The sequence below is a fragment of the Capsicum annuum genome, chromosome 2 (assembly GCF_002878395.1).
Source record: "Capsicum annuum cultivar UCD-10X-F1 chromosome 2, UCD10Xv1.1, whole genome shotgun sequence".
NCBI classification, from domain to species: Eukaryota; Viridiplantae; Streptophyta; class Magnoliopsida; order Solanales; family Solanaceae; genus Capsicum; species Capsicum annuum.
The window spans coordinates 118,301,941-118,327,469 of NC_061112.1; the positions used below are offsets into that span (position 1 = coordinate 118,301,941).

General features: G+C 33.7%; 2 protein-coding genes across 3 annotated transcripts; one reads left to right on the top strand and one right to left on the bottom strand.

Annotated features, from left to right (window-relative positions):
- Positions 1-304: 304 nt before the first annotated feature.
- LOC107859093 (mannosyl-oligosaccharide 1,2-alpha-mannosidase MNS3) lies at positions 305-9,283 on the top strand. Of its 2 annotated transcripts, none has more exons than XM_016703985.2 (6): positions 305-676; positions 3,851-4,809; positions 6,594-6,846; positions 7,400-7,597; positions 8,282-8,433; positions 8,535-9,283. In XM_016703985.2, the coding sequence occupies exons 1-6, from the start codon at positions 599-601 to the stop codon at positions 8,785-8,787; spliced, it is 1,893 nt and encodes a 630-aa protein (XP_016559471.1). In that variant the 5' UTR covers positions 305-598; the 3' UTR covers positions 8,788-9,283. The 2 variants fall into 2 exon arrangements, with proteins under 2 accessions (XP_016559471.1, XP_016559472.1); XM_016703986.2 differs by having other exon boundaries at positions 8,285-8,433.
- Positions 9,028-13,482, bottom strand: LOC107859092 (potassium channel KAT1). The gene is made up of 11 exons (XM_016703984.2): positions 12,210-13,482; positions 11,897-12,115; positions 11,629-11,790; positions 11,461-11,518; positions 11,040-11,357; positions 10,694-10,933; positions 10,499-10,597; positions 10,383-10,415; positions 10,104-10,289; positions 9,537-9,999; positions 9,028-9,449 (listed from the first exon to the last, which is right to left on the bottom strand). The coding sequence occupies exons 1-11, from the start codon at positions 12,389-12,391 to the stop codon at positions 9,343-9,345; spliced, it is 2,067 nt and encodes a 688-aa protein (XP_016559470.1). The 5' UTR covers positions 12,392-13,482; the 3' UTR covers positions 9,028-9,342.
- Positions 13,483-25,529: the final 12,047 nt, after the last annotated feature.

Sequence of the window (25,529 nt, forward strand, 5' to 3'; positions counted from 1 at the left end):
TTTTTTTCGATTTTCGATCTGTCGAGATACATAATTCATCTAGTATAGATACATTTGTTATTTTGCAAAGATACATAATTAGCTTCGATATATTCTTTTCGATTTTAATTCTGTTGAGATACATAATTAGCTTTCGATACATTTAATGAAGATAAATAATTAATTTAAATTTTTATAATTACTTTATAAGAATAAAAGATTATGTAATATAATAAATTAAGATATATATATTTTCATTATTTTTCCTAAAATAAAGTAGTAGTTATATATATCTCATTAGGTGTACCAAACTACCCCTTATTGATCGGTATAAATATAAACTACCCGGGAACAACATTCATTTTACGACGGGGTAATTGGACTATTTTGCCCTTCCCTTCAAATAGCTCATAATAAGTGTTCCATCTTTGCCCACTTCTAAATTCCGGCGACACGCGACACTCCGGCTAGCTTAATTTCCCTTTGTGTCCCTATAATACAACACTCCTATTTAACCCCACGCGCTGTAGTATACTGTGAATTGTACACGCCGCTTTAAGGCAAAGCAAAAATTGAGAATCTTGAAGTTTGTTGTTAGTCATTTATTGAGAATCAGAGGATGTCGAAATCATTGCCTTATTCCATGAAAGATGTGCACTATGATAATGCAAAGTTTCGTCAACGATCTGTATCTCAGGTTAGCCAGCTGAATTAAATTGAATTCTGTATATTTGAATCTTGTTTTTGATTTATTGTTTGAAATTATCTTGATTGTGAAGTGGAAAGGATATAAATTTGGATCTTTTATTAGAATATGGATTGGTTTGGAAGTGAATTGATTAGTTTTGTTGAGGTTTCTTGATTGAATATATTTGGATATGGCCTGATTTCTAGTGGATTGAGAAGCGTGAGGCATCTGAGAAAAATCCGTACTTGATTTCTGATAGAGTTACTTGGTATCTGTTGCTGGTGGGAGGTATTAGGTATCACGTAGCACGTCGAACTAGTTGAGGTGTGTCAAAGCTGGCCTGACAGGGGTGGACCTATAGCCAAACTTTTGGTGCTCCGGCACCTATTAAATTCAACGCAGATTAGGTATAATTAGATAAAAAATGTATAAAATCTTGTATAAGGTTTAGAAAAATACCAAGTAAGGCAAGAATATAGCTGGGTGCTTTAGTTTCCAGACGTAATCTTAAAGCTTTGGACGTCAATATGTGTGTTCAAACCTTCCGTTCACCCACGACCCCTAAATCCTGGGTTCGCCACTGTGGCCTGGGCACTACCGCTATTAAAAAATGGGTCTTTTTGATTCTGTAATATTGTTTCGCTAACTGAAAAATATGATCGCATAACTCATTTATCAGTTTTGAGGGGTGGGACTTTTTTTGCATATTTTTCTTTGATGTGAACTGAAATTTGCCCGTTGTGACTGGTGCAACATCCGAATTGATGCGGTCGTTTTTATATCGGGCTTAAATGGAAATAATGCTCATAAGCCACTAAGTTTCAGAAACTAACAGCCCGTTCAGAATTTTTTTTAATAAAGATAAAATATATGCAAGTCAAACATGGTTGTTCTTAAACTTGATTTGATATATAACTAGTATAAAAAGATCTTGTTTTAAATATTAAATTGTTTAATTTATGAAGAAGTCTCAAATAAGCTGTTCGACATTGAACTAAGGAATATACTACTATTTGTTTATTTAATGTACCAGTTTCCTTTTTGATCTGAGCTTAGTTTTATGTTCTTTTTCTTTTTTGTGCTTAGATTAATTAGCATCTTATTGAATCTCTAATTGGAGCTTCAGATTAGTAGATTTGATCTCGTGAATCTCATTCTTAAAGTTTTCTTTCTGAACCTCTTTCTGTGGTTTGGCGGGAAATTATCCTTTTGTTTGACCCTTGTATAGGAGACGGGAAGGCCATTGTACAAAAGAGGTTTTTTTTATAACCATGTTGTCTGGGATAGCTTGCTCACACTTCAACTAATTCGATGGGAAGAACTCACTTAGTATTTTTGGTTCGGCTCGGATTTGAACCGAGATATCGTGGTTCTCAACCCTCGTAATTGACCACTAAACCACACCCTTGGATGCAACGCAAAAGAGGTTTTACCTTTTCTTTTTCAAAAAACAATTTTACGAAAGAAGGAATGGGATATCCTTTGCAGAATTTTCAAGAGATCTTAATGTTCTATTCAGGTTTATGTCTTTTTTTTTTTAGAAAAAAAATACTTCCCAATGTATCTTTTCTTTTTTGATATGCATTCTTGATATTTTTTTAGATGTTTATAGGATGAATTTGCTACACTTGGTAGGGTTCATGCAATAGCTTCAATCACTGATAGTGTTTGGTTATATATTGATCAGTCATCTAATTTACTCCTTTACCTTGAGTAATAGAATTGGAGGTTTGAAGGGTTGTCCAATTTAATTTCTCTCAGAGCTTAGTCGACAATCAGGGACATGATCAAAGAAAAGGAGGGAGTTCAAAATCTCTAGTGGAAAGAGTGGTAACTGCTCACGGCTTTGGGTAGCGATTCTTTTATAACAGCATCAACCCCTTTAATATGATCTGGTTTGACTTTTCTAAAGAGTGAAAAGAATTCCATTTACGCAGGGATTAGGGAGTTGTACCTTCCGAATTAAGTTTGTTACCATATATCTGAAGTTCATGGTTCATGCCATGTAATAACTGTCGCTTATAAAGATGAAATAGAAAAAAATATCAAAGAAGAGAGAATTTGTTGATTTATAAAGTGTCGCTTTGTCATTCACATTTATATTTCAAATAAATTGGAGTTTTCAGGGTAGAGTTCAAGCATTTGATATGATGGTAGACAGTTAAACATTCTTGAGCATTTTAAATGGATATTGCACCTCATAAATTGGAAAGGGAGCAGTTTTCCTTTTTCTCTCATATTATTGTCAATTCTAGCATTTCTTATATTAGGAATTTGAGTAGCTTGGATGTTCATAGAAAAACAGAGTGCTTTGATGGAGTCTGAATAATATGTGTTGCCTTACCAAATTTCTCTTTTCTTCTTGAGCCGGGGGTCTTTCAGAAACAGCCTTTCTACTTCATCAGAGGTAGAGGTATGGACTGCGTACATCTTACCCCCCCAGACCCCACTAAGTGGGAATACACTGGGTTTGTTGTTGTTGTTCTTGGCATGGTTAGCGATCTTCATATGGTGTACTTATCTTGCATCTTTATGTTGTTTCCACTCATTTTTTAATTCTCTATCACTTTTGAATGTAATAATGGTGGTATTCGGGTCAACGTGTGCTCACCTCTACTATTCCACTGACTACTTACCACCTCCCACCAACATAGGTTCCAATTAACCCACCTAGTGTTTTTGCCTTTTCCGGAATTTAAACCCTGCTGTCTCACAATTTTCTTCACTTTATTAGTTACACTATTTGTCCACAATGCAGTGAGCCTGACTTGTGACGTTAGTGACTTAGGAACCAATACCTTTACTTTAATTTGTTTTTCTATCTCCTAAATGGCCATGTCTATTGGCTTTTGCCTTCGCTGTTCTTTTTTTATTTGGGATAACATATGCAATTCTATATTAAAGTTGTCCGTTTTGGGACTGAAATTTGATTATCATGAATCACCCCTTTAAATGTCGCATTCCATTTGCTATCACCTTTGCCTATAGCATGCATATTAGACGTGTGCTTTATCTGTGACTATCTTTCTTAGCTTGGGTGATGCACAAATAAGTTCTTGCTTTTAAATTCGTGATAGCTCCCAAGATCATTTTCATTCCATGAAAGAGTCTAAACATTTCTGAAGCAGAACTGTATATTTTCTCTTGTATGCTGAAATTTTGTAGTTCTGCTCATCTTTTCAGGTAGTTTCTCAGGTTCTATTAACCAGTAATGGTAAACGTGATTGTTTAAAATGCAGCACTGGGAAATTTCTTGTGTTACTGATGATTTGTGGTTTAGCATATCTAGTACTGGCTAATAAAAGCGCTGTCCATCCTGTGTCTAGTGGTATGGCAAAAAATGATGGATCTAAGGAAGGAGAAAATCTCCCAATTCATGGAAGTGGAAGATTCAGGAGATTCTGGAGAAAACCACCTAGACTTCCACCTCGGTTATCTCCCGATGAAATAATTAGTAGGAATAGATCTATTCAAGAGTCTATGAAAAGAAAGGAGCCAGAATGGGTGGCAAGACAACAGAAGGTGAAAGATGCGTTTATCCATGCCTGGTCTGGATACAAAGCCTATGCCATGGGTTATGATGAACTTATGCCCTTGAGCCGTAGAGGAGTTGATGGTTTAGGAGGTTTGGGAGCTACAGTTATCGATGCTTTAGACACGGCTATGATTATGGGAGCTGATGAAGTTGTTTATGAAGCAGGCTCGTGGATTGAGAAACATCTTCCTGGGAGGATTGAAGGGAAAGGTCAAGTAAATCTCTTTGAAACTACAATACGGGTTCTTGGTGGTCTTTTGAGTGCTTATCACTTAAGTGGTGGAGATCAAGGGAGAATTCCAGAACACAAGGGGCCTAAACCATCTGTTTACCTGGAAAATGCTAGGAACTTGGCTGATCGTCTACTTACTGCTTTTACAGCAAGTCCATCCGATATTCCATACAGTGATGTTGTCCTGCGTGAAAAGTCTGCACATCCTGCCCCTGATGGTCTGAGTAGCACTGCCGAAGCTGCAACTGTACAGCTTGAGTTTAATTATCTTAGTTATCTAACAGGTGATGCAAAGTATAGCGTAGAAGCCATGAAGGTTCTACAACATATTAAGACTTTGCCAAAGGTGGAGGGACTTGTCCCAATATACATTAAGTAAGTAGCTGAACTCGTATTTTCCTATAACAAGACTTGTGTGGGCTGTAGGCAGATCCTTACCCTCAGAATATCTGAAAAGTAATTATATCATGCGCTGCAATTATTCCAGTATCTTGTATTGTGTCTTCTTTACCTGTTTTTTTTGCTTAGGGAGCTAGACATATCTCGACTTCTAATAATGTAGGGCAATCAATGCAATGGTATCATAGCCATATGACTAAAAAAAGCCTTCTTTATATTCTACCTGTTACTTTTATTTTGAAGTAAATATAGCTATCCTGCAAAAAATAAATGATGAAAATAGTTTGCAGTTCACTCTATATCTCTGGAACCAATAAACTTATTTTAATAATTCGTCCTACATGCAGGAAAACCACAACAGATTTTTGTATATCTAGTTGGATCTGTATTGCTGGTTACTGTTTTATCTCTTGATTACAAAATCCTACTTACGATTACACTATACTGACTAAACTAAATCATTCCATTGTCAATTTCTTCGTTATCTCTCATATTAATAAAATATTGTGGTGCTTACTTCCAGAAATCCCACATATATTTTGGAATACATGTTTCAAAAATTGGAAGATGAATCTTTCTTGCCAAGGATCCTTAAATTTCTTTGCTTTTTGTTCATGATTTTCATGTTATGTAATCACGAACAAAGTCTTAAATTGCACTTTCCTCTTCACCACCAGAACATAGGCATCCTTATCAGTACATTTTATCTTCTTGTTATTGAACCATATAAGATGTCTATGTTAGGATACAATTAACCAGTACTTGTTGTTGTAAGCTAGTAGGTACCAAGGTGGATTAACTGAGGTGCATGTAAGTGGCTCAGACACTACCTAAGTTACTTGGACTCTTCACTTTCGGTGCCGCACCCGTGTCGACACGACATGGGTGTGGGTGTGGGATCCGTACCTGATCTGGTCAACCAATTTTGGGTACTTTGACCAAAATTGGTTGGGAAAGTCCGGACAGATTTAATAAGTTATGTAATCAAAACAAAAGTTAAGATGAAATTGAAGAAAATGGAATGCCTTGTATATAGAAATTTTTATGTTATTGCTTTTCTTTTTTATCTCCTTTCAGGATTTTCTTCTTGAACAATTATTTGTCCTCTAGTTTTCCACATAATATCTCATAATTTATGTTTTACAACTCTATTTTTAGATATTTAAATTATTTTTTGCCAAATCTCCGCACCCGTATCCATCTCTAGATCCATATCCCCGAATCTTTAAACTGAGACCGTGAAGGATCCGACCTCTAGATCCATATCCGTATCGGACACCCGCACCCGAGTCCGAGCAACTTAGGACACCACTGCCACCAAAAAAAGAAAGAAAGAAAGAATAATCTGCAATAGTCGAGTACCTTTATTTGCATATATATTTATATATATATATATATATATATATATATATATATATATATATATATATATATATATATATAAAATCAAGCATGAAATAGAATTTAATTGGTTAGGATCTCTGAATGAATCTAGGTGAAAATATCTTGTTAACTTGCTTCAGCATATGCTTCCATCACCACCTTTCTCTTTGCCTTGTTCTCAGCCACTTCCATTTATATTTACACCATTTTTTATGCCATGTAAGTATCTCAGCAAAAGCTGGAACTCAGACCTGCGGATTACAAGTCTAAGAATGAGTGGGCTGTACATTTTTTATTCTTGTTTTCTACTGTTGGATTAAGAAAATATAGAACTGTTATACCCCTTGACTTTGTGTTTGTGCTTATGATGATGTCAGCCCTCAATCTGGACACTTTAGTGGAGACAATATTAGACTTGGATCTCGTGGTGATAGCTACTATGAGTATCTTATTAAAGTGTGGCTTCAGCAGAAAGGAACTAACTTTTCGTACTTGTACGATATGTATGTCGAAGCAATTAAAGGTGTCAGGCACCTTCTTGTTCGCAAATCTACTCCAAATGGCTTGGTCTTTGTGGGAGAATTGCCATATGGGAAAGAAGGTGGTTTCAGTCCAAAGATGGATCACCTGGTATGTCATTTCTGTTATTATTCTTTTCACATATGTTTCAGTAAAGTGAAAAAGTCGAAATGGGACTGACAAGGAATAAACTGCATGATGCCACGTTTAGCTGCAGTATTCTATTTTTTCCTTTTGAAAATAAAATAAATCTTCCCAAGCAACATTTAAATCCTTTCCTTGATATGTTTAGCCAATTCTCTATTATAAATTTCTTATGCTGATAAAACATTTTTTCTCCAAATTCATTTTGCTCACTCAAAGAGTATAACGTACTAAAATCACTGGCCATAAGTTTCACTTTCTTCTTCTGAGTGCATCGATTTGTGATGGATTACAAGTTGCAGATGTTAGATACCTTTACATCCCTAGCTAGGAGTATATATTTTGTAATGTGCTTTTTATTTAAGTATCTAGCCTTGAATCTTAATTAAAGGAAAACAGACTTCTCGTGTCTCTTTATTTTCTATTCACAATGAAACTTATTTTCCTGAATATATGAAAGCCGGATTTTAGATGTTGATGTTTGTTCATAAAAGTTTGGTATATTTGACTTCATCCTCAGGTGTGTTTCCTTCCTGGTACCCTGGCCCTTGGCGCTACAAAGGGGTTGACAAAGGAAAGAGCTATGAGAGAGAACTTGCTCACTTTTGAAGATATGGAAAACCTAAAGCTTGCTGAAGATCTGGCTAAGACATGCATTGAAATGTACTCAGTAACCTCTTCTGGCCTTGCTCCAGAAATAGCTTATTTTAATATTGAGGTGAGTTGGAACATTTTTATTTCTTTCCTCACTTTTGGCAACTATTATATTATGTAAGGTGGTGCTTTCAGTTTTTCCTTGTCAATCTTTTTTATTTTTTTTCATAATTTTTATGAGGAGGGTGTGTTTGTGAAAATTACCAGAATCATTTTGCATATTTTAAACCTAAGTTGCACGGACTCTTCACTTTCAATGCGCACCCATGTTGGATTCTCCAAAAATACACTACTTTTTGGAGAATCCAACACGCACCCATTGACATTTTTGAAGAGTCTGAGCAACATAGTTTTAAACTTCTGATCTATGTTTAACATCTCTTATTTCTAGATGCAACACTGGATTAAGCGGTTGTTACCTGTACTTCCACCTTGTTGGTGAGGGTTCGATTCCCCACATTGTAATTCCCTCTCCCCTTCCTCTTCCCCTATCAGGTCGAGCTCCCTTCTTCAATAATGTCTAAGGATAACGAATTACTCTTTAATGCTAGTCCAATCAATCAAACAAATCTGGAAATATCAGAGTGAAAATGTGCCTATCATGACTTGAACTATCTAATTTCATGAATAGGGACATGTCAGATAGATTAAGATAGTGTTCATATATCTACCCTGATTTAATTATCTTCTATTGTGACATAATTGGAAAAAGTTCTTGCATCATCAATGTTTTTCTGTTATCTTCAAGCAGGGAGATTCTGAAGGTGGTCCTAATGGTGGGAACAAAAGTTCGAAATATTTGAATGACATAATCATAAAGCCTGCTGATCGTCACAATCTTTTGCGTCCTGAAACCGTTGAATCATTGTTTGTACTGTATCGTATTACTGGTGATTCAAAGTATGTTCTTATTTTTTAAGTTGATCTGTGAACTTTGCTATGACCATTTACTTTATGGGGCTTGAAAACTAAGTTTGTTGATTTGGTGAACTCTTCTTCAGGTATCGTGAATGGGGCTGGCAAATTTTTGAGGCATTTGAGAAGTACACAAAGATTGATTCTGGAGGTTACACTTCTCTTGACGATGTTACTGTTATTCCTCCACGAAGAAGAGACAAGATGGAGACCTTTTTCTTGGGTGAAACACTCAAATACATCTACTTGCTGTTCAGTAATAGCACCACGATCCCTTTGGATGAGTATGTATTCAACACAGAAGCTCATCCTATCCCAGTAATTCCTAGAAGTCGATGATACTCTGTTTGCAAGAAGAATGTTTTCAATGTTGGCGGACGCAGATGATCCAAGAGGACATGTTTCTGCAATCTTAAACGGGATTAAATTCAGTCAAGTCGGTTCATTACATTGCAAGTGACCTCATGGAAGCTTATTCACAAATGCTAATTTAGATGGAGCTCCCTGGAATTTTCATAAGAAGTTTATTGATTAATGCTTCTGAAACATCTACTCAAGAGGGAGACTTTAGGCGGGAAATTCTCGATGAACATCTTGTTTGTGTAGAGCATACAGAGATAATTACAATTTTATAAGGTGTTAAAAGTTCTCTTGTCAATCATGGAAAGAACAGGAATAGGGTAATCCTTCTGTAGTAGGTGGGAACTTATTCTAGTAATTGATGTGTTACTTCTGCAACTTTGATTTCTCCTTTGGAGATACAAAGATTGAATCATTTAGCCTAACATTTACACAATGAGATCAATATACAATTGCTTTGAACCTCTTCTCTAAACTTCTTATAATTTCCCTTCGCGATCAATTATGATTATATACTAAGCTCAAGCACTCGTGTTAAAGGAAAAACAAATGGTCTCCATCTCTGATGACATCGATGTCATCTATTTCAGCGTTCTCTGCATTTACAGCCCTCTTAAAATTGCAGCCTCCAAATCTTTGACCTGCAGTTGGACAAAGCTGCAGAGTGAGCAAAAGAGATTGCATTATAATTTCATTCTTGTTATTTTCACAAAATGAAAGCTAATTACCCGCTACTCTGAATAGCTCTTCTAGTGAATCAGGTAACATGATTAGCTTCCCAAACTGGTCATGCAATGATTCTTTCTTCATGTGAATGGTGATTCTCTTCTTATGGTGGGTGGATTTTGTCCCTTTGGAGCCACTTGAACTGGTACTACATGTGGGACTTTTAAGGCAAGAGTTGGAACAACAGGGGACCTCAGGCTTCAGCTGACAGCTCTTTGTTCCTTCATCTGGTCCAATAAACTCCACTTTATGCTCACTTAATTCCTTCTTATTTTCAAAACTTAATGACATATCATTGATGCTTTTGTTTACTTCTTGTGCATCAACTTCCTCTTGCTTCTTTACTCTTGCTTCCAAATTATTGATATCTATGCTCGTCAGTGCTGTATCATCATGCCTTTTGATTTCTGGTCCTGCATTTGTTTGGTGGTCCACATAACCATAACCTCCAAATCCCTGAAGTTTCTGAATTATTTTTTGAAAACCAAAAAGAAAAATAAAAAATCGTTTGAGTCGCAATAACAATAGTGTATTTATACCAGGAATTTGTATATATCAGGTTCACTTACCATAAAAAGATTGTTCATAACTATCCGTTCATCTTCTGGATTTGCATGAAGTATGTTCATCAATGCTGTCCGGTTTAGCCTTAGAATTTGAGAAATCTCGGTAGTTCTAACAGAAAATGGCTGTGGTCTCCCACATAAAACACCTATTTCCCCAAATAGTTCTCCAGCAACAGCCTTCCCAATTATCTGTTTGAAAAGGAGAGATTAGTTATATCCTAAAGTTGTCACTTTCTTGATTGAGAAAAATGGATATACTATTAGTTATGCAGTTATACATACTTGCTCTAGGCCATCAACATGTGCTATCAGTTCCTGCAACAATGATATTATAACATACTGATTAAGAACATGCCAAGCACAGGTTTTATGTATACCAAATCAATAAACTAACTTACCACTGCTCCTGAAACTATTATATACAGATCTGTTGGCGCCTCGTTCTGCAAAATCACATCTTGCTTCGGAGGGAAATATTCAGCTTCCATTTCGGGAACCTTAAAGATGGAATTTAAGTATTACACTGTTAAAATCCAATGCAGAGTGTGATCCAGAGAACAAGAGAGAACGGAAGGGGAAGGCGAGAAGATTACCAGTTGGAAAAGGAGGTTCCGCGAAACCCCTTGGAACAAATGGACATTTTGAACTATAGGGAAAAACAGATGGTGTGCAATGCTTGTTCGGATGGCTTTAGGCAGGCCATTGAGTGTCTCTTCTTGTTTCAATGTTTCTGTTTTGAACTTGAGACAGATGTGGGACAAAACCTGATCTTGTACTCTTGGAGGCAACTGATTCCTTTTCGCAAATTCTTGGGCTGCTTTCACTGTATCCCTCTGCAAAAAAACCAAGAATTCCCAAGTTTAATTTGATTTGAAGTTGAATAAAACGTGTAAATAACACGCGATTGGTGGAGAGGGAGAGGGAGAAGGAGAAGCATACGAAGTTTCTGGTGCGACTGGTCCAATGAACGACAAGGTTAGTCATGTTTCCAATGATGTAAGATGTCAATCCCAAGTTGAATAACATGTAAAAGATATCAAATAGCATCTCCCTTGAATTCTCAGCATGCAAGTCTCCATAACCGGTCGTGGTCAGCGTTACAATAGACCAATACAATGAAGTTATGTATCTGTCCCCAACACTTAGTTGCTTGAAATCTGGATTAACAGCACCAATCCATGTCTTTTTTGGATCGGGATATCTATCTGCAATCATATAGTTAAAGCATCCAGCACAGTGCACTGCAAACAATGTTACCTGAACTCCAAACAACCAAATGTTAGCTGTCATACATATAATTACAAAAAAAAAAAAAATCATCTTTTTGGATTCTTGAGAATAAAGCATTGATAGGACTTACTGATACGAGTTTTGTACATCGCGTCCAGAAGTAGTTGAACCGGATGTCCTTCTCGAGTCTGAAGGAAAGCAAACCGGCTTACACGTAAGAATTTTTTTTTCGTTCAGCATTAAAGCATTTCATCATAATTCATGTTGTAGAAACCAAATACAGTGTAGTATTTTGGACCTTGCAAACAGGGCACTGACACGTCGGAGTCGCCAAAGTCTGAGCATGCTCAGCAACCTGAAGCCAACTCCACCGCTTTCTTTGTGATCCGTGAAGACGAGGATCAATGATTGAAATGGTATAGTGGAACATACATCAAATATGAACCATGTTGACAAGTACCTGTTTCTCATAGTTAACATAGAAAACATTAGAACTGAGATCAATTTATCTCTCTTGTTGAAGTTGGACATGTATGTACATGAAAACTGAATCTTTAACGATTTACCTTGTTGCTATTTTCTTAGGTTCATCAACAAGAAGATAAGACTCTCGATGAAGATACGCGACGAAGAAAGTAAGGAAAATGTCAACAGCAAAGAAGCAATCAACAATGTTGTCAATGATGAAGAGAGTATCATCTCTCTTGTATGACAAGAATGCAACCTCAAACAGCGAAATCCAAGCTGTGTAAATGACTAGAACAACTAGAAACATCTCCCAACACCTGAAATCATATATAATCATTAAGCTCCATCAATCTTTCTATTTGACAGAGATCGATAAATTTATCATATCAATCAGTCGCACTTGATTGATACCTATAACGTGGATTGAAAGGCGAAATGATGAATCTTCGGAGCTTTGTAGCGTAGTTGATTCGAGCTCCAAGTGAAGGAAGAAGATCACTAGAGAAGAAGCCACTCTGGGTGGTTTCTGTATTCATTTGGAACTCGTCCACACAGAACCGTTGCAAGCAGTTTTTAGCATAAGAAAACGACATTTTTATACTGCTTCTTGTTTTCTTCTTGTTGTTGTTGTGGCCTGTGAAATGTGATGTGGGGTGTTTTTTTTTTTTTTATGAGTTTCTTGGAAAGGCTATGTATATAATAGAGAGTCTTGTGTTTAAAAAATAACTAACAAGCTACTCTTTTTTGTTTTAATTAATAAACTTCCTACTGAAAGAGCCTTTATATTTATAGAAGCAGTTGGGCTGTTACACGGGTCAAGTCTTCTTTAATATGATTCTTTTAGAAAGCATACAACTTTAAGAACGTGAGTATGTTGCTTCCATATTATCATTAAGGAAAGGAAAGAAGTGAAAAGAATATGGTAGTAAGTAGTAGATTTTGTAGAGTTATTTTAGTTTATAACATGACAAAGTTGAGCCTACATGGTTGTTGAAGTGGCAGACATGAGCTTCTTGATAATAATGCAGGTAACAAAGGAAAAATTTTCTGAGGAAATTGAAGGAAAGGAAATGAAGTATAAAGATTTTGGGGGGCAATAGTAATAGTGGTGGGAACTCCACCAAGATAGAAATTTTAAGAATAAGCATTTTATTGAAAGGACAGATTTTGAGTGAATAACAGTTGGGTGGTTTTCACTTCATTTTCTAGAATTAAAAAAGGGCATGTCGGAGCATTAAAGCTCAAAAGGTTGGACCACAAGAATCTATTATACATAACTTCATCTTATATTTCTACACGAAATTGTTTCCGTAACTTGAACCCATGACCTAATTAATGACAACTTCACCGGTTACTCCAAAGCTCCAAATCACTTCATTTTCTAGAAATGGACCAACATATCCAAGTAGGATTCGAGGAGAGGGGAACTATTTTGTGGAGAACACGTGGACCAATAATCATGTTGAGTAACTTTAGTTTTTAACAAAAAAAAATCTACTTTCTTTTTTTCCTTTCCCTCTCAAACTCAAAAGGTTCAAATGTAGTAGTATGTTATTGAAGTGCAATCAGAACCATATGTGATGGAATATATACTTAGCCGCGCTCCATCTCTTGTGAGAAGAAGAGCGGAATTTAAAGTTTAAAAAACGAATATTTGAAGTTGAAGTTAAAAAAAAAAAAAAAACGTTGGAAAAGTATTTTTGGACTTAGTTCATGTCATTCCTACGTGACAATATCTTAAGGATAAAATTGGAAATTTGAACTAAAAACCTTACTAAATATATATATTGTAATATTCTGAATTCTCATTTAATTAAAAACAAAGAGTATTTCACTTGGTATTCTCATTTAATTAAAACAGAAAGAGTATTTCACTTGATATACTCCTCGAACCATCTTTTCAGTTTCAACTTCTCTATTAAAATCGAAGCCGGAATAATGGACAAAATTTTGCAAAGGATATCTTATAATTATTTTTTTCAAATTGAAATTATATATGTCTATGCCAACAAATAAAATGTTTCTGTCCCTTCTCCATACATAAACTTCCATGTGATTGATGTTTGGAGTTCATTGAATCCCTTTTGTACACTAATTGTCACAACTTCGACCATATCTTACAAATTTTGTGTTAGTTTCATGTTGGTACTAGGCGAAATGATTGAGACTGGTGAAGGGTTGGTTCACACAATAAATAACACGCCCACATGCATGCAATTTCTTAGAAAATGAGGTGTTTCTCTATGTGGTAGCGATTAATTGGGAAATGTATAGTTTTAAGTTTTATTTAATAATCATGATCAAGGGTGGAGCCAAGCAAGGTTGATCAAGGGGTTCATCCGAATTTTCTTCGATAAATATTACACTGTTTAGAAACAATTAAAATTAGTTTTACGTATTTATAACAGACGTTGAATCCACTATAACTTCATCGATTGTTTAATCCTTCGTATTTTGAACCTCTTAATGAAAATTCTAGTTCCGTAAACTAATGATTGATGATGAAGGGGAAAGTCGAGAACGAGGGAGGACCCCATTTGGTAGGCCTTAAGAAGGGAATTTATCCAGAAAATCACACTATTTATGGAAGATCTTTTGCCGACCTTGCATTGTAGCAAAATTGAAATCTATTTTACTGGGACATTTGTGTCATATTTATATTTTTAGGGATGATATTTGGTGGGGTTTTATGATGGAAAAAAAAAAAAAAAAAACAGAAACAGTGTGAGTATGTGTGTTGGAGACGCGTAGGCCTTTATTTCCTATAAAAAAAATATTTTGAATTTCACAAATTTAAACGAGGCACAATTCAGTGAGTTGTGGAAATTCATTGGAGTGATATATATATATATACACAGTGTTTGTTTTATAATACATTCTCGAATGATGTCAAATCTCAGCAACAGTGACATTTACAAATTGAATAAACACACGTACGGTTGCTTACTTATTAATCTAGTATTTTTAGGATAAGGTCCTAAAAAGTTGGCGAGTCAAACTGAAATTTTGTTAAACATCAATTTAGAATAATTCCATCTATGTTATTTTGCTCAAATTGTCAATTTGAAATTCGAATTAAAACAAAAGAATATCGTTATAAAATTAGTCAATTCAATTCTCGTAATACAAACATAAGAAATGCTTGCATTAGTGGTGATATATATTTTGGACTAATGGGCTATATTTCTCCTTATAACTTTACTTATCTTAATAGCAGCATCACAAGTGGTCCAAAACTTAGAGAAGAATAATTGAGTAAAGTCTTCTTGTGTTAAAAGTAAAACAACGAATTAAAATATGTAGAGAAGGATATCCTCTATTTGTGGTCTAGTATTTATATAGAAATTTACCCTACAATCGATGGACAAAAAATATAATAATAACAAGTAGTTTATTTTTCGTCCTCTTAAAAGGAACAAACTGGTCCACCTTTAAATAATAATTGTGGAAAGTGAAAAGGAATTGAGAACATATGGGTAAGCGATTGCCTAATAAAATGAGAATAGATAAAGACCTTAGACTAAAAAGCATAGAAATCCCAACTAACAACTGAAAAAATCTAAGCTCAATCATGGGGAAAAACTATATTTTATAACACCATCTTACACTTTGGATTTCAACTTTTTCATGAGTTTTTTTTTTTTCAGTTTGCTCAAATATCATTAGGTTAAAAAGTGGGTTTAGAATAGAAATTACATTTTCTAAATATAAATATATCAAAAAGGTATGAATCTTTCATTTTTATGTTGCGAGGTATTTGACCTATGTAAGTTCCATGAGATACCACTAACCTTATATATAAAATAAATAAATGAAAATTTTAAGAGAAGGAACGAAATAATTCATGACCACTATAAATCCCTTTATAGACAACTAATAATAAAACGTGTATTCTGCAACATAGTTTTCATGTAATCTCAAAACGTGATATATATGTAATTGTTATAAGTAAAATATTTTCAAAATTCACCCAGAAATATGAGTGAAATTATAAAAAAAAATAAGTCAAAATATAAAGTTTAAAGCTAAATCTTACGCATCTCCGACAACTAGTGGAGTGACAATTAGTTTTGATATGTTGGGGGATATCATTATTGTTGAATCCAATGTCTACATTGCATTTGCAGGTAAAAGAGTAATTGAACAAATATTGAATAAAATAGTACTTGAAGGTTCACAAGCAACTGAATACTTATTCCAGAAGGATTTATTCGACCTAATTGTACCACGTAATCTTTTAAAAAGCGTTCTGAATGAATTATTTAAGCTTCACACCTTTTTTTTCTTTGAATAAAAAGTGGTAAAATAGCTTTGTGGATCCTTGTACTTGGTCTGATTTGTAAAGTGGATACTCCTACTTACATATTTGTCATCTGGACCATTGAACCCATTTAAAAGCAACTTTTTAAATACTTTGCCGGTCTACTAATTTGAACGTGTTGCACAACCGAGGACACGTCATTAAACATTTTAAAAATAATTTTCACGTAGAAAATGACGTGTTCAGGATATAAATAGAAAAGAGATTTCGAAATTTTAGGTCATTTCAGACCCTTATAATTCGTTTCTTCAGTCCAACTTCAAATTTTTTTCGAAATTCACTGATTTTTGGTCGATTGTTGTTGATGGTTGTTGCAATCAGTGTAAGTAATTAAACTTTTGTACTAGTCGTAGTATTCCGGAGTTTCTTTAAAGTTTTTTGTCGAGTCAGTGGAGCCCGTTTTAGTGATTTTAGGATTTTCACGATTAACAATTTTTTTCTTCAATTTTTGGGGAGTTTTGCTCTATTTTGTATCTAATATTGTTGTATATAGTATATGTAGTAGTGATATGCCTTCAATGACATATTTTAAAATTTTGATTAGAATTTAGATTTTTTTTTGTAAAATCGTAATTGTAGCTGATTTTTATGAGGCTTTTGTATTTTGTCGTGTTTAATGCTCCTATTACATCTATGTATAGCAGTTTTGTACCTTCAATGACATGTTTTGTTATTTCGATTAGATTTAAAAAAATTTTGGTAAATTCAGAATTGGGTTAAAATTTTTTGGGGGTTTTGATTTTTTTGTTGTCTAATGCTCCTATTAGACGTATATATGACAGTTTTGTGTCTTCAATGACATACTTTGTGATTTCGATAAAATTCTAGGATTTTTTCCGTAAAATCAGAATTGATTTTTTTTTTTAATTTATTTTTTCTTTAAAAATTAGGACTTTTTGAATAGTTGACTAATTGTATATGTTATGTTGTCATTGTGCAGATTTTCTAACTAAATAGATACAATAGTAACACTTCGATTCACCTATAGGGAGCGTTTTTTGTCGGACCTTATTTTAAGATATACAAATGGAGTTTCTAATACTGAAAAAGTTAGAGTAAATGTGGATGAGCTTCATAGCTTAGCAGTAAATTTAGAGCTTCATAGCTTAGCAGTAAATTTAGGTATGAAAAAAGTTGAAATTTTTGGATGTAGAGTTAACAAAAAGGATTGTTATTACATATTAAATAGTGATGTTGATGTTTTAAGATTTATCCATAGTTTATAAGCTAGAGATTTTATTGATGTATATGTTGTTCAGCAAATTAGTGAACCTTTAGTTGTTGATGATGAAAATGAGATTGAAATTGCAAAAAAATCAGCCTAAAAAATAGAAAAATCTAATGTGTCTAGTGCTGATGTGGCAGTTATCTCACTATTATTACTACTTTGTAATGGTGATGTGTCAGCCCCTTTTGAAACTGATAGGGTTGATGTGTCTTCACCTCATCCATTGGATATGAAGATGAGTATATAAATGAAAATCAGCTTCCTAAGGCAGACAAAGGAAAATCTAAGATTTCTTTAGAAGACTTAGAGAAAGATCAAGTTAATGATTTCTCCATATACCATCTTCAAACATCTGATTCTAAAGTAGATTTTGATATCAGTGATTCTGATAGTGATTCACTTTATGATGTTGATGAAAATATTGAAGATTTGAGTGATTTTGATGAAGAATTATTTCAAATTAGGAAGTGTAACATTGAAAAACAAAAAAAAACGCTAATTGGGTGAATCTATATAAGATACCATCTGAACCAGTAGGTGTAGATGCTGATTTTGAAAAAATTTATAAGAATAAGAGGGCTAGATATGAAGGTAATCGGGGTAGGGATAACTTTTATTTTGATAGTTCAGATCTGGATAGTGACATTAGTGAAGAGGAAGAATATCATGTTGATGATAATGAAGTGGTAGATCCACCACCTAGAACTTTATCTACCAAGATTTACTTTGATAAAACTGCAAAGAAGATATTTTTTTCAGTTATGTCTGATTTTTAAATTGTATTAAGTTTAGAGAGGCACTGTAGACTTACTCTATTAAAAAAGGTGTGAACCTTAAGTTGAAATCTAATGAGAAGGAAAGGGTAAGCGCAAAGTGCAAATGTAAGGGTGTCCTTGGGTTATTATTGAAAGTCTTGATAACAAAGAAAATTTTAGTGTAAAAACTTACTTTCCTGTCCATAAGTGGATTAGTAAGCATTATAAGGATAGGATTATGAATGATTCTTCAATAAAATTGTATCAGATTCAAGCACTTTTAAGAAAGAACTATGGGTTGTATGTTAGTAAAACAACCTGTAGAAAGTCAAAAATCAAAATTATGAATGAACATTTTAGTGATTTTATGAAAAAGTTTGCTAAGTTGTATGACTATGTTGAACAATTGAGGACTACCAATCCTGATACCACTGTATCTATGAGGACATTCAAGAATTCAATTTCATAAAAAGAGGTGTTAATGGGCATTTACATTTGTCTTGGGGCCTTAAAAAGCAGATGGAAAGAGAACTTGTAATGCCCCAAAAAACGGGTCCCGAAGCGTCACACGGTGCTTGAGGCTACGAGTAGCCCTAAGCTAACCCTTTGAGTCATTTTCATTCAGTTCAACACAAATCAACGGGGTTTCCATAAATAACCCTCAAATATCAACAGAGTAATTATCATCCAAGAATAAAAGAATTTCAGAAAGATAACAAAATACGACTTATTAGTCAACTCCCAACATCTATACTAGTCTGATAAGCCTCTAAGAGAATCAATAAAACCAGCGAGCCATTGAGACATGCCCCAACTGACTCATACTCAATTATCAAATGTAAACAATTCCGTGAAACCAACATCAGACATCACGTCCTCGGAACATGAGGACTCACCACAACAGAGGATGTAGAACAGCGTGCTCGAAGAATCACTGTCGAACCTAGAACTGATCACCTGAACCTACATTCTGAGAAAATACAGCCCACATCCGAAGATGTTGGTCAGTATCATGGAAAGGAACCGAGTATATGGGGGTGTATGTAGTTGTATAAACATCATCATCATAAATATTTATGAAAAATATGTAGGATGTATGAAAGACTCACATAGCCCGAAGAAAATCATCATAATCATGAAAGGATGAAATAAGTACAATAACACATGTGAGTCATCACATAATTTGTCAATCACTTTTAGTTCATCAAGAATATCAATTCTCATAATGTAAATACTATTTAAATCTTTCGAAAGAATAACTTTCACAATTCCACTTTCAAATCACTTCACCATTCACCATAGACACAAGGAAACACACACACACTGGGAGATCCTATAACCGACATAAATCATGTGAGCTACATGGAGTCCAACGTACAACCCACGTTGGGGAGAGCCGTCCTATTCTTGCCATCGGAGTAGGACTATAGATATCAAATTCACACAAACTAGTGATCACTATATAAATCAGCCTCAGGCTCACTCCTACTGGGGCACGTAGTTCTAGGGAAGTAAGGTCACTTTATACCTCCCACTCGGTGTTAAAGATTTCTCCAGGACTTAGCTCAGATCATTTCAAAGACAATCCACAACAAAACAATTTTAGTAATATATAAATATACATCAGGAGCCATCATGCTTCCCATCTATCAAAATCAACCATGTTGTGGATTTCTTTCACACTCGAGTTCAAAACAATTCCATTAAGACCAAAAGGTCAAATCATTCAAAATATCTCAAATATTCAACATCAACGTGCTTATAACACACAATTTCAAAAAAAAAAACACAATTTCCAATGGGGACTCACGATCCAAATATCAAAATCATGATAAATATCGTTTAAGATTCATGCTTTATATCTCCACACATGTAAATTTGTCTTTTCAAATCATAAACATCAAGATTTCATAATAATTATCATAAGATATGGGTTCATGCTTCAAATTCATAAAAATCAAATAAAAATCATGCCTTTGTAAAGAAAATTACTTTTGGGCACAAGAACAAAAGAGAGTTCTTGTTGAAAAACCCCACATACCTTGAATGATGAACTTTAGATCGATACTCATTTTTGAAATGTTAATTGTGCCTTTGAATGATGGTTCTTGGAGTTCTTGAATTAGGAACTTAGAATCTTGAATAAATTTGCAAAATTAATGGTGGAACTTTGGAGGTTCTTAAAGTTGGATGTAGGAGCTTAGGTTTTTTTCTTTAGGGAATTTGATGAAATATAATATATAATGATTCTAATAGGCTTTAGTATAGGGTTTGTACGGATTTTGGGTGAGGGAAAATGACCAAAATGCCCCTAAAAATCAAATAATTCTCGAATCTGTCCTTTGGTGGACTGTTTTAATAGTCTGAAGTAGATCAACCCTAACGTTTTACTTCGATATTCAAATTAGATGAAACTAATTTCATTAGAAAGAGGACTCTTATATCTTTCCATTGATATATAGTATCTCACCCAGATCATTGTGTACGAGGATTTATGATTGTTTGAAGTTGACCAAAAAATTCACTTTTGATAGGCTGAAGTAGATCGACCATAACTTTTTGCTTCGATAGACAAATTGGATGAAACCAATTTCATTGGAAAGAGGACTCGTAGAGATTTCCGTTGATATATAGTATATCACCCAGATCATTATGTATAAAGAGTTATGATCGTTTAAAGTTGGAGCAAAAATACGCCAGGCCTCAGTACTTTTTCCTGCACGTTTTACTGTTCACTACTATTCATGGTTCGATCGGAATGGTTATAACTCATCACTCAGGTGTCCATTTTGGATGATCCATATATCGTTGAAAATCTTATTCGATACTCTACGCAATGGTTGGTCATAATCTAAGACATTCCGCATAAAAAATTTATAATTCATTCTAGAAGATAGAACCCAACACGTTTACGCATAAAATTTCAATAAAAAATTTTCTGGGGTATTACAGAACTGCAGAAGTATAATTGATTTAGATAGTGCCTTTCTCAAGGGTATATGTAAAGGTATCTTGTTGTCTTGCGTTTTCAAAGATGGAAATAATCAAATGTACCCTGTAGCATGGGCAGTAGTTGATAAAGAAATCAAGGACATATGATTTTGATTTCTTAGGTGTATCAGCCATGATTTGGAACTTAAAGAAAATGGAGGTGGAGGTTTGTCAGTAATGTTTGATATGTAGAAGGTATGAAGTTTCATATTTTTAGTTATTTTTTTTAGTTTGTTGTAGCGATGTCATTAATGTTTAACTACTATTTTACATGTTTTGATAGTGTTTTCATTTGACAGTTACTAATCTACTGTCAAATGCTGAGCATAGATTGTGTGCTAGACATATATGGGCCAACTGAAAGCATGTTTAGAGAGGTGAAGAAAGAAGCAAAAAATTCTGGCAGATTTTAATGGCACCATTTGAAGTGTATTTGCAACTGAACTTAATGAAATGAGTGAGCTGGGTGATGAGATTGTAGAAGATTTGCTCGAGTACAACAAAGAGGCATGGTATAGGACTTTTTTTAAAGACCATAATAGGTGTGATGTGATTGAGAACAATATGTTTAAGACTTTAAATAGTTGAATTGTAGGTGCTAGGTTCAAAATAATTATCACTATGTTGAAGAAAATAAGATGCAAGGTCATGAAAAGGATGAATCAAATAAGAGATTTTTCAGAAAGATGGATTAGTGATGTATCAGCAATAGCTGTGAAATTTCTTGCAGAGAATGGTGAACATGCAACCAAGTATGAGGTGAGGTTTAATGGTAATTTTGGATTTGAGGTAGGTGATCCACCATATACACATGTTGTTAATGTGAAGATGAAGCAATGTAGTTTTAGGTCATGGCAACTGAAGAAAATTCCTTGTGCACATACAATTGTTGCAATGCATTACAAGAAATGAAATGTGGAGTCATTTGTTGATCACTGGTATAAACGGAAAACATACCTGAAGGCCTATCATATGTATATTCAACCAATGACAAACATGAAAATGTGGTCAAGAAATACGAGACCAACAATTGAGCCACCTGAGATTACTCCCATACCAAGAAGACCAAGTAAAAATAAAAAGAAAGCTAGAAATGAGCCTGTTAAGAAAAAGTTTGAAAAGGCTACAAGAAAGGAAAGAAAAATGACATGTACTGTGTGCAAGTCTATTGGATACAACAAGAAAGCATGGCCAACTTTGATAAGCTAAATATTTTCTTATTGATGAATTTTACTCTTTTTGAATGTGTTTTTGATCTTTACATTTTTTTGAAGAAAAAAAATTTCTCTGATAGTTGTGGAGATCAACTAAGTGTACAACCCAGCACTAGTACTGCAGCTGCTACTGAAAGACCTACAAATTCTTCTGCATGTGTTGACATGCCTGCCAATGCTACATCAAGCAAAAGAAGGCCTCATAGTGCACCATCAACTGCACCTACAAATGCTGCATCAGTTGGTGGTGTGAGGCCTGCAACTGCTTCAATAACTAATATAAGACCTGCAACTGTTGTGATGCCTGCAACCACTTCTGTAGTAGGTGATAATGCTACACAATCTTCAACTCAGTAGTTTACTAATAGTGTTGGTGCCCAAAAAAGAAAGACTAGTACATCTTTGAGAGGTGGTGTAAATCTTTCATATAAAAGATCAACATAAAATAAGGCAGAAACAACTGATTTTGGTGTGCTGTTTGGACCAAATAGCAGCGTGTGCAGAGGATAAATTTTCTATTATGTAATTACATTTAATTGGTATTAATTGGTGCATCTATAACTATTTTTTTTATTTTTCAGTCTGAAAATACTGATAGAGTGTTACATAGTCCAACACTTATTACTTCAGTTTCAACTAATCTTGACTTGAGTTTCAAACCAAATGGACTAAGGTTAAATGGTGGAGCTGCAGTAACTCAAGGACAGCTACAAAAACAGAGTTACAAAAGATCAAAGGCAAAATCTTCTACAACCACTCAAGCCACATCAAGCACTCAAGCCATCAAAAATTAGTCCACACCAAGTACTCAAGGCACACAATAGTATAATTCTTTTTCTGTATTGATCTCAAGTATTGTTAAGACAATTGTTTTAAGACTTCAGGTGCATTTCTCATTAAAGATGTTATTAATACAAGTTTTTTGATGTCCACTCTTGTTAAGACATTATATATTGAAGATTTCTATATTGACAAAATGGAGTTTGTCATTAAATTTCAATTTTATTATTATTGCACATTGCAAATACAAAGATCAAGCCATCTTAAATAAAATAGATAGAAACCAGATGATAACACTAATGATAACAGTGATATCAATGCTAGTGCTTGATTTCTCATGTCTTCCGTGTCTTCTAGTTCTTTCCAGCCCTTCTTGTCTTCATTGCCTTCTATGTCTGCCTTTATTTCCTTGCTTTAAATTTGTTGATGGATTGTTTACGTAGTATTATTCATTTGCATCAGCCCATCAAAAGAATCCACAATCATTATCAGTTTTATATCTTTGACAAACCCAAAATATTTTTTTGAAATTAGTTGGTGTTATTGACATCTTAAGTTCAGCATAAAGTCCACAATAACAAATTTGAACTGTCATGGTACTGCAAAAAATTACAGAAAAATAAACTTTTCAATATTACAAAGAGAGCAGGAGAAAATAATTAAGGAACAAGAAATTAGAGAGAAAAAATAGAGAAAAAGGGAGAAAAAAAACTCAAATTGCTCCAACAATGGTGTTGGAAGCAAATGAGGAAGAAGGAGTATGAAAAGGGCTATAAATGTCCTTTTCAGGCCGTTGGGGCCCTATTTTTGATAGGTTACGCGCGTTTGGAGGCGGCAATTACGCTCCTATGTGGTCACAGCTACAGAGGATGTCAGGTCATAAAAAATATTTGAAAAATTACTTTTAAATAAGTCCAAATGACAAATGTGTAAGCAAGAGTATCCACTTTACAAATCAGATCAAATATAAAGATCCATAGAGCTATTTTGCCATCAAAAGTCAAGCAAAATCAAGTGAAGCACTAAGATCATTATCTCTACGTGTAAGTGGGGGATCATAATTTTTCCTTTTAATAAAAGAAATATTTTATCAAATACCAAAAAGCAACTTTTCATGAAAATAATATATATTTTTTTGTAAGCTTATGTCTACCACACATGGATCTAAAATACAAGTAGTTTCATATTGTCAATGTCAAGAGATATGAATAATATACAGTAGTCCTTTTCTTTTTCCTTTCGTTAATTCTATTTAGAAAAATTACAGAAAGTGGCATACTTAAAACTATAATTACAATAAATAGCAATACTTTTGTAAAATTACAGTTTATAGCAAGAGTAACATTATTTTACTCATTAACTAGACAAGTGCATGTTATACTCTCACTACCTTACATTTTTCTATTTTCACTCTACTATTTCACCTCCCCCAAATATAGCCATATCTTTTACCCATTTTTTTAATCTTATTTTTTTATTTTATTTTCATTTTTTGTTTTCACTTTATTTTCTCTCTTCTTATTTTTTTTTGTATTTTATTTTTTTTTTTCTTTTTTATATTTGAAGATAATTATCTCCATGATCTTCAAGATTTCAATATAAAACATTATTACTGTCTTTCACTCTCTTATATCTCTATTTTTTTTTCTTTTTAGTTTTTTTTCATCTTATTTTTTTATCATTTATTTCTACTTTATTTTATCTCTTCTATTTCTTTTTTTTTCTTTTTCATTTTCTTTTTTTTTCCTTTCTCATGTCTTTTTTTTTTCTTTTTCTATTTTCATTTTGTTCTTATTTTTTCTATTTTATTTTGTTTTTTCTTTTATTTTTATACTTCTATGTCTCTTTCTTCCTTTTTTTTCTTTTTCACTTCTCTTTTTTTTTTTGGTTTTTTTACTCTTCTATCTCTAACTTTTATTTTGAAAAGACAAATATGTATATCACATATACATATTCAAAAAACATACAAAATACATAACCATACAGATCTGAATATGTATTTCAATGCAAAACATACATATGTATTTACGAAATAAATATCATATTCATATTAAACAGTAACAAACATAACCATACTATATATCTACATATGTATTTGCGAAATACAAAGGTTACTCATATAAAATTAGAATATACATATGGATCAGGTATGTCTTCTGTAAATACATATGTAGAGCTATATGTATTTTATACAGTGTTGAATTTTTCTTTGAACTGTACATACTATGTTATTTAAAAGGATAACATATGTACTTATTTGTTTTCTTTTACTGTTTAAGATATGTATCATGTATTTTTTTAATTACTATATGTATATGTATATAATTGTCATTTTTTTATAGAGATTTTGTGTCCTATATGTTTATATATACATGTGAGTCAGATATGTAATTCTGTAAATACATATGCAGATATATATGTATGTTTTTTACCGTAAATACA

Coding starts and splice junctions, on each gene's coding strand:
- LOC107859093 (XM_016703985.2), top strand. CDS start 599: ATGTCGAAATCATTGCCTTATTCCATGAAAGATGTGCACTATGATAAT. Junction 4,810..6,593: donor CTTGTCCCAATATACATTAA/GTAAGTAGCTGA, acceptor TGATGATGTCAG/CCCTCAATCTGGACACTTTA. Junction 6,847..7,399: donor GTCCAAAGATGGATCACCTG/GTATGTCATTTC, acceptor CTTCATCCTCAG/GTGTGTTTCCTTCCTGGTAC.
- LOC107859092 (XM_016703984.2), bottom strand. CDS start 12,391: ATGTCGTTTTCTTATGCTAAAAACTGCTTGCAACGGTTCTGTGTGGAC. Junction 11,519..11,628: donor GTCAGTGCCCTGTTTGCAAG/GTCCAAAATACT, acceptor GCTTTCCTTCAG/ACTCGAGAAGGACATCCGGT. Junction 10,598..10,693: donor GGAACCTCCTTTTCCAACTG/GTAATCTTCTCG, acceptor TCCATCTTTAAG/GTTCCCGAAATGGAAGCTGA.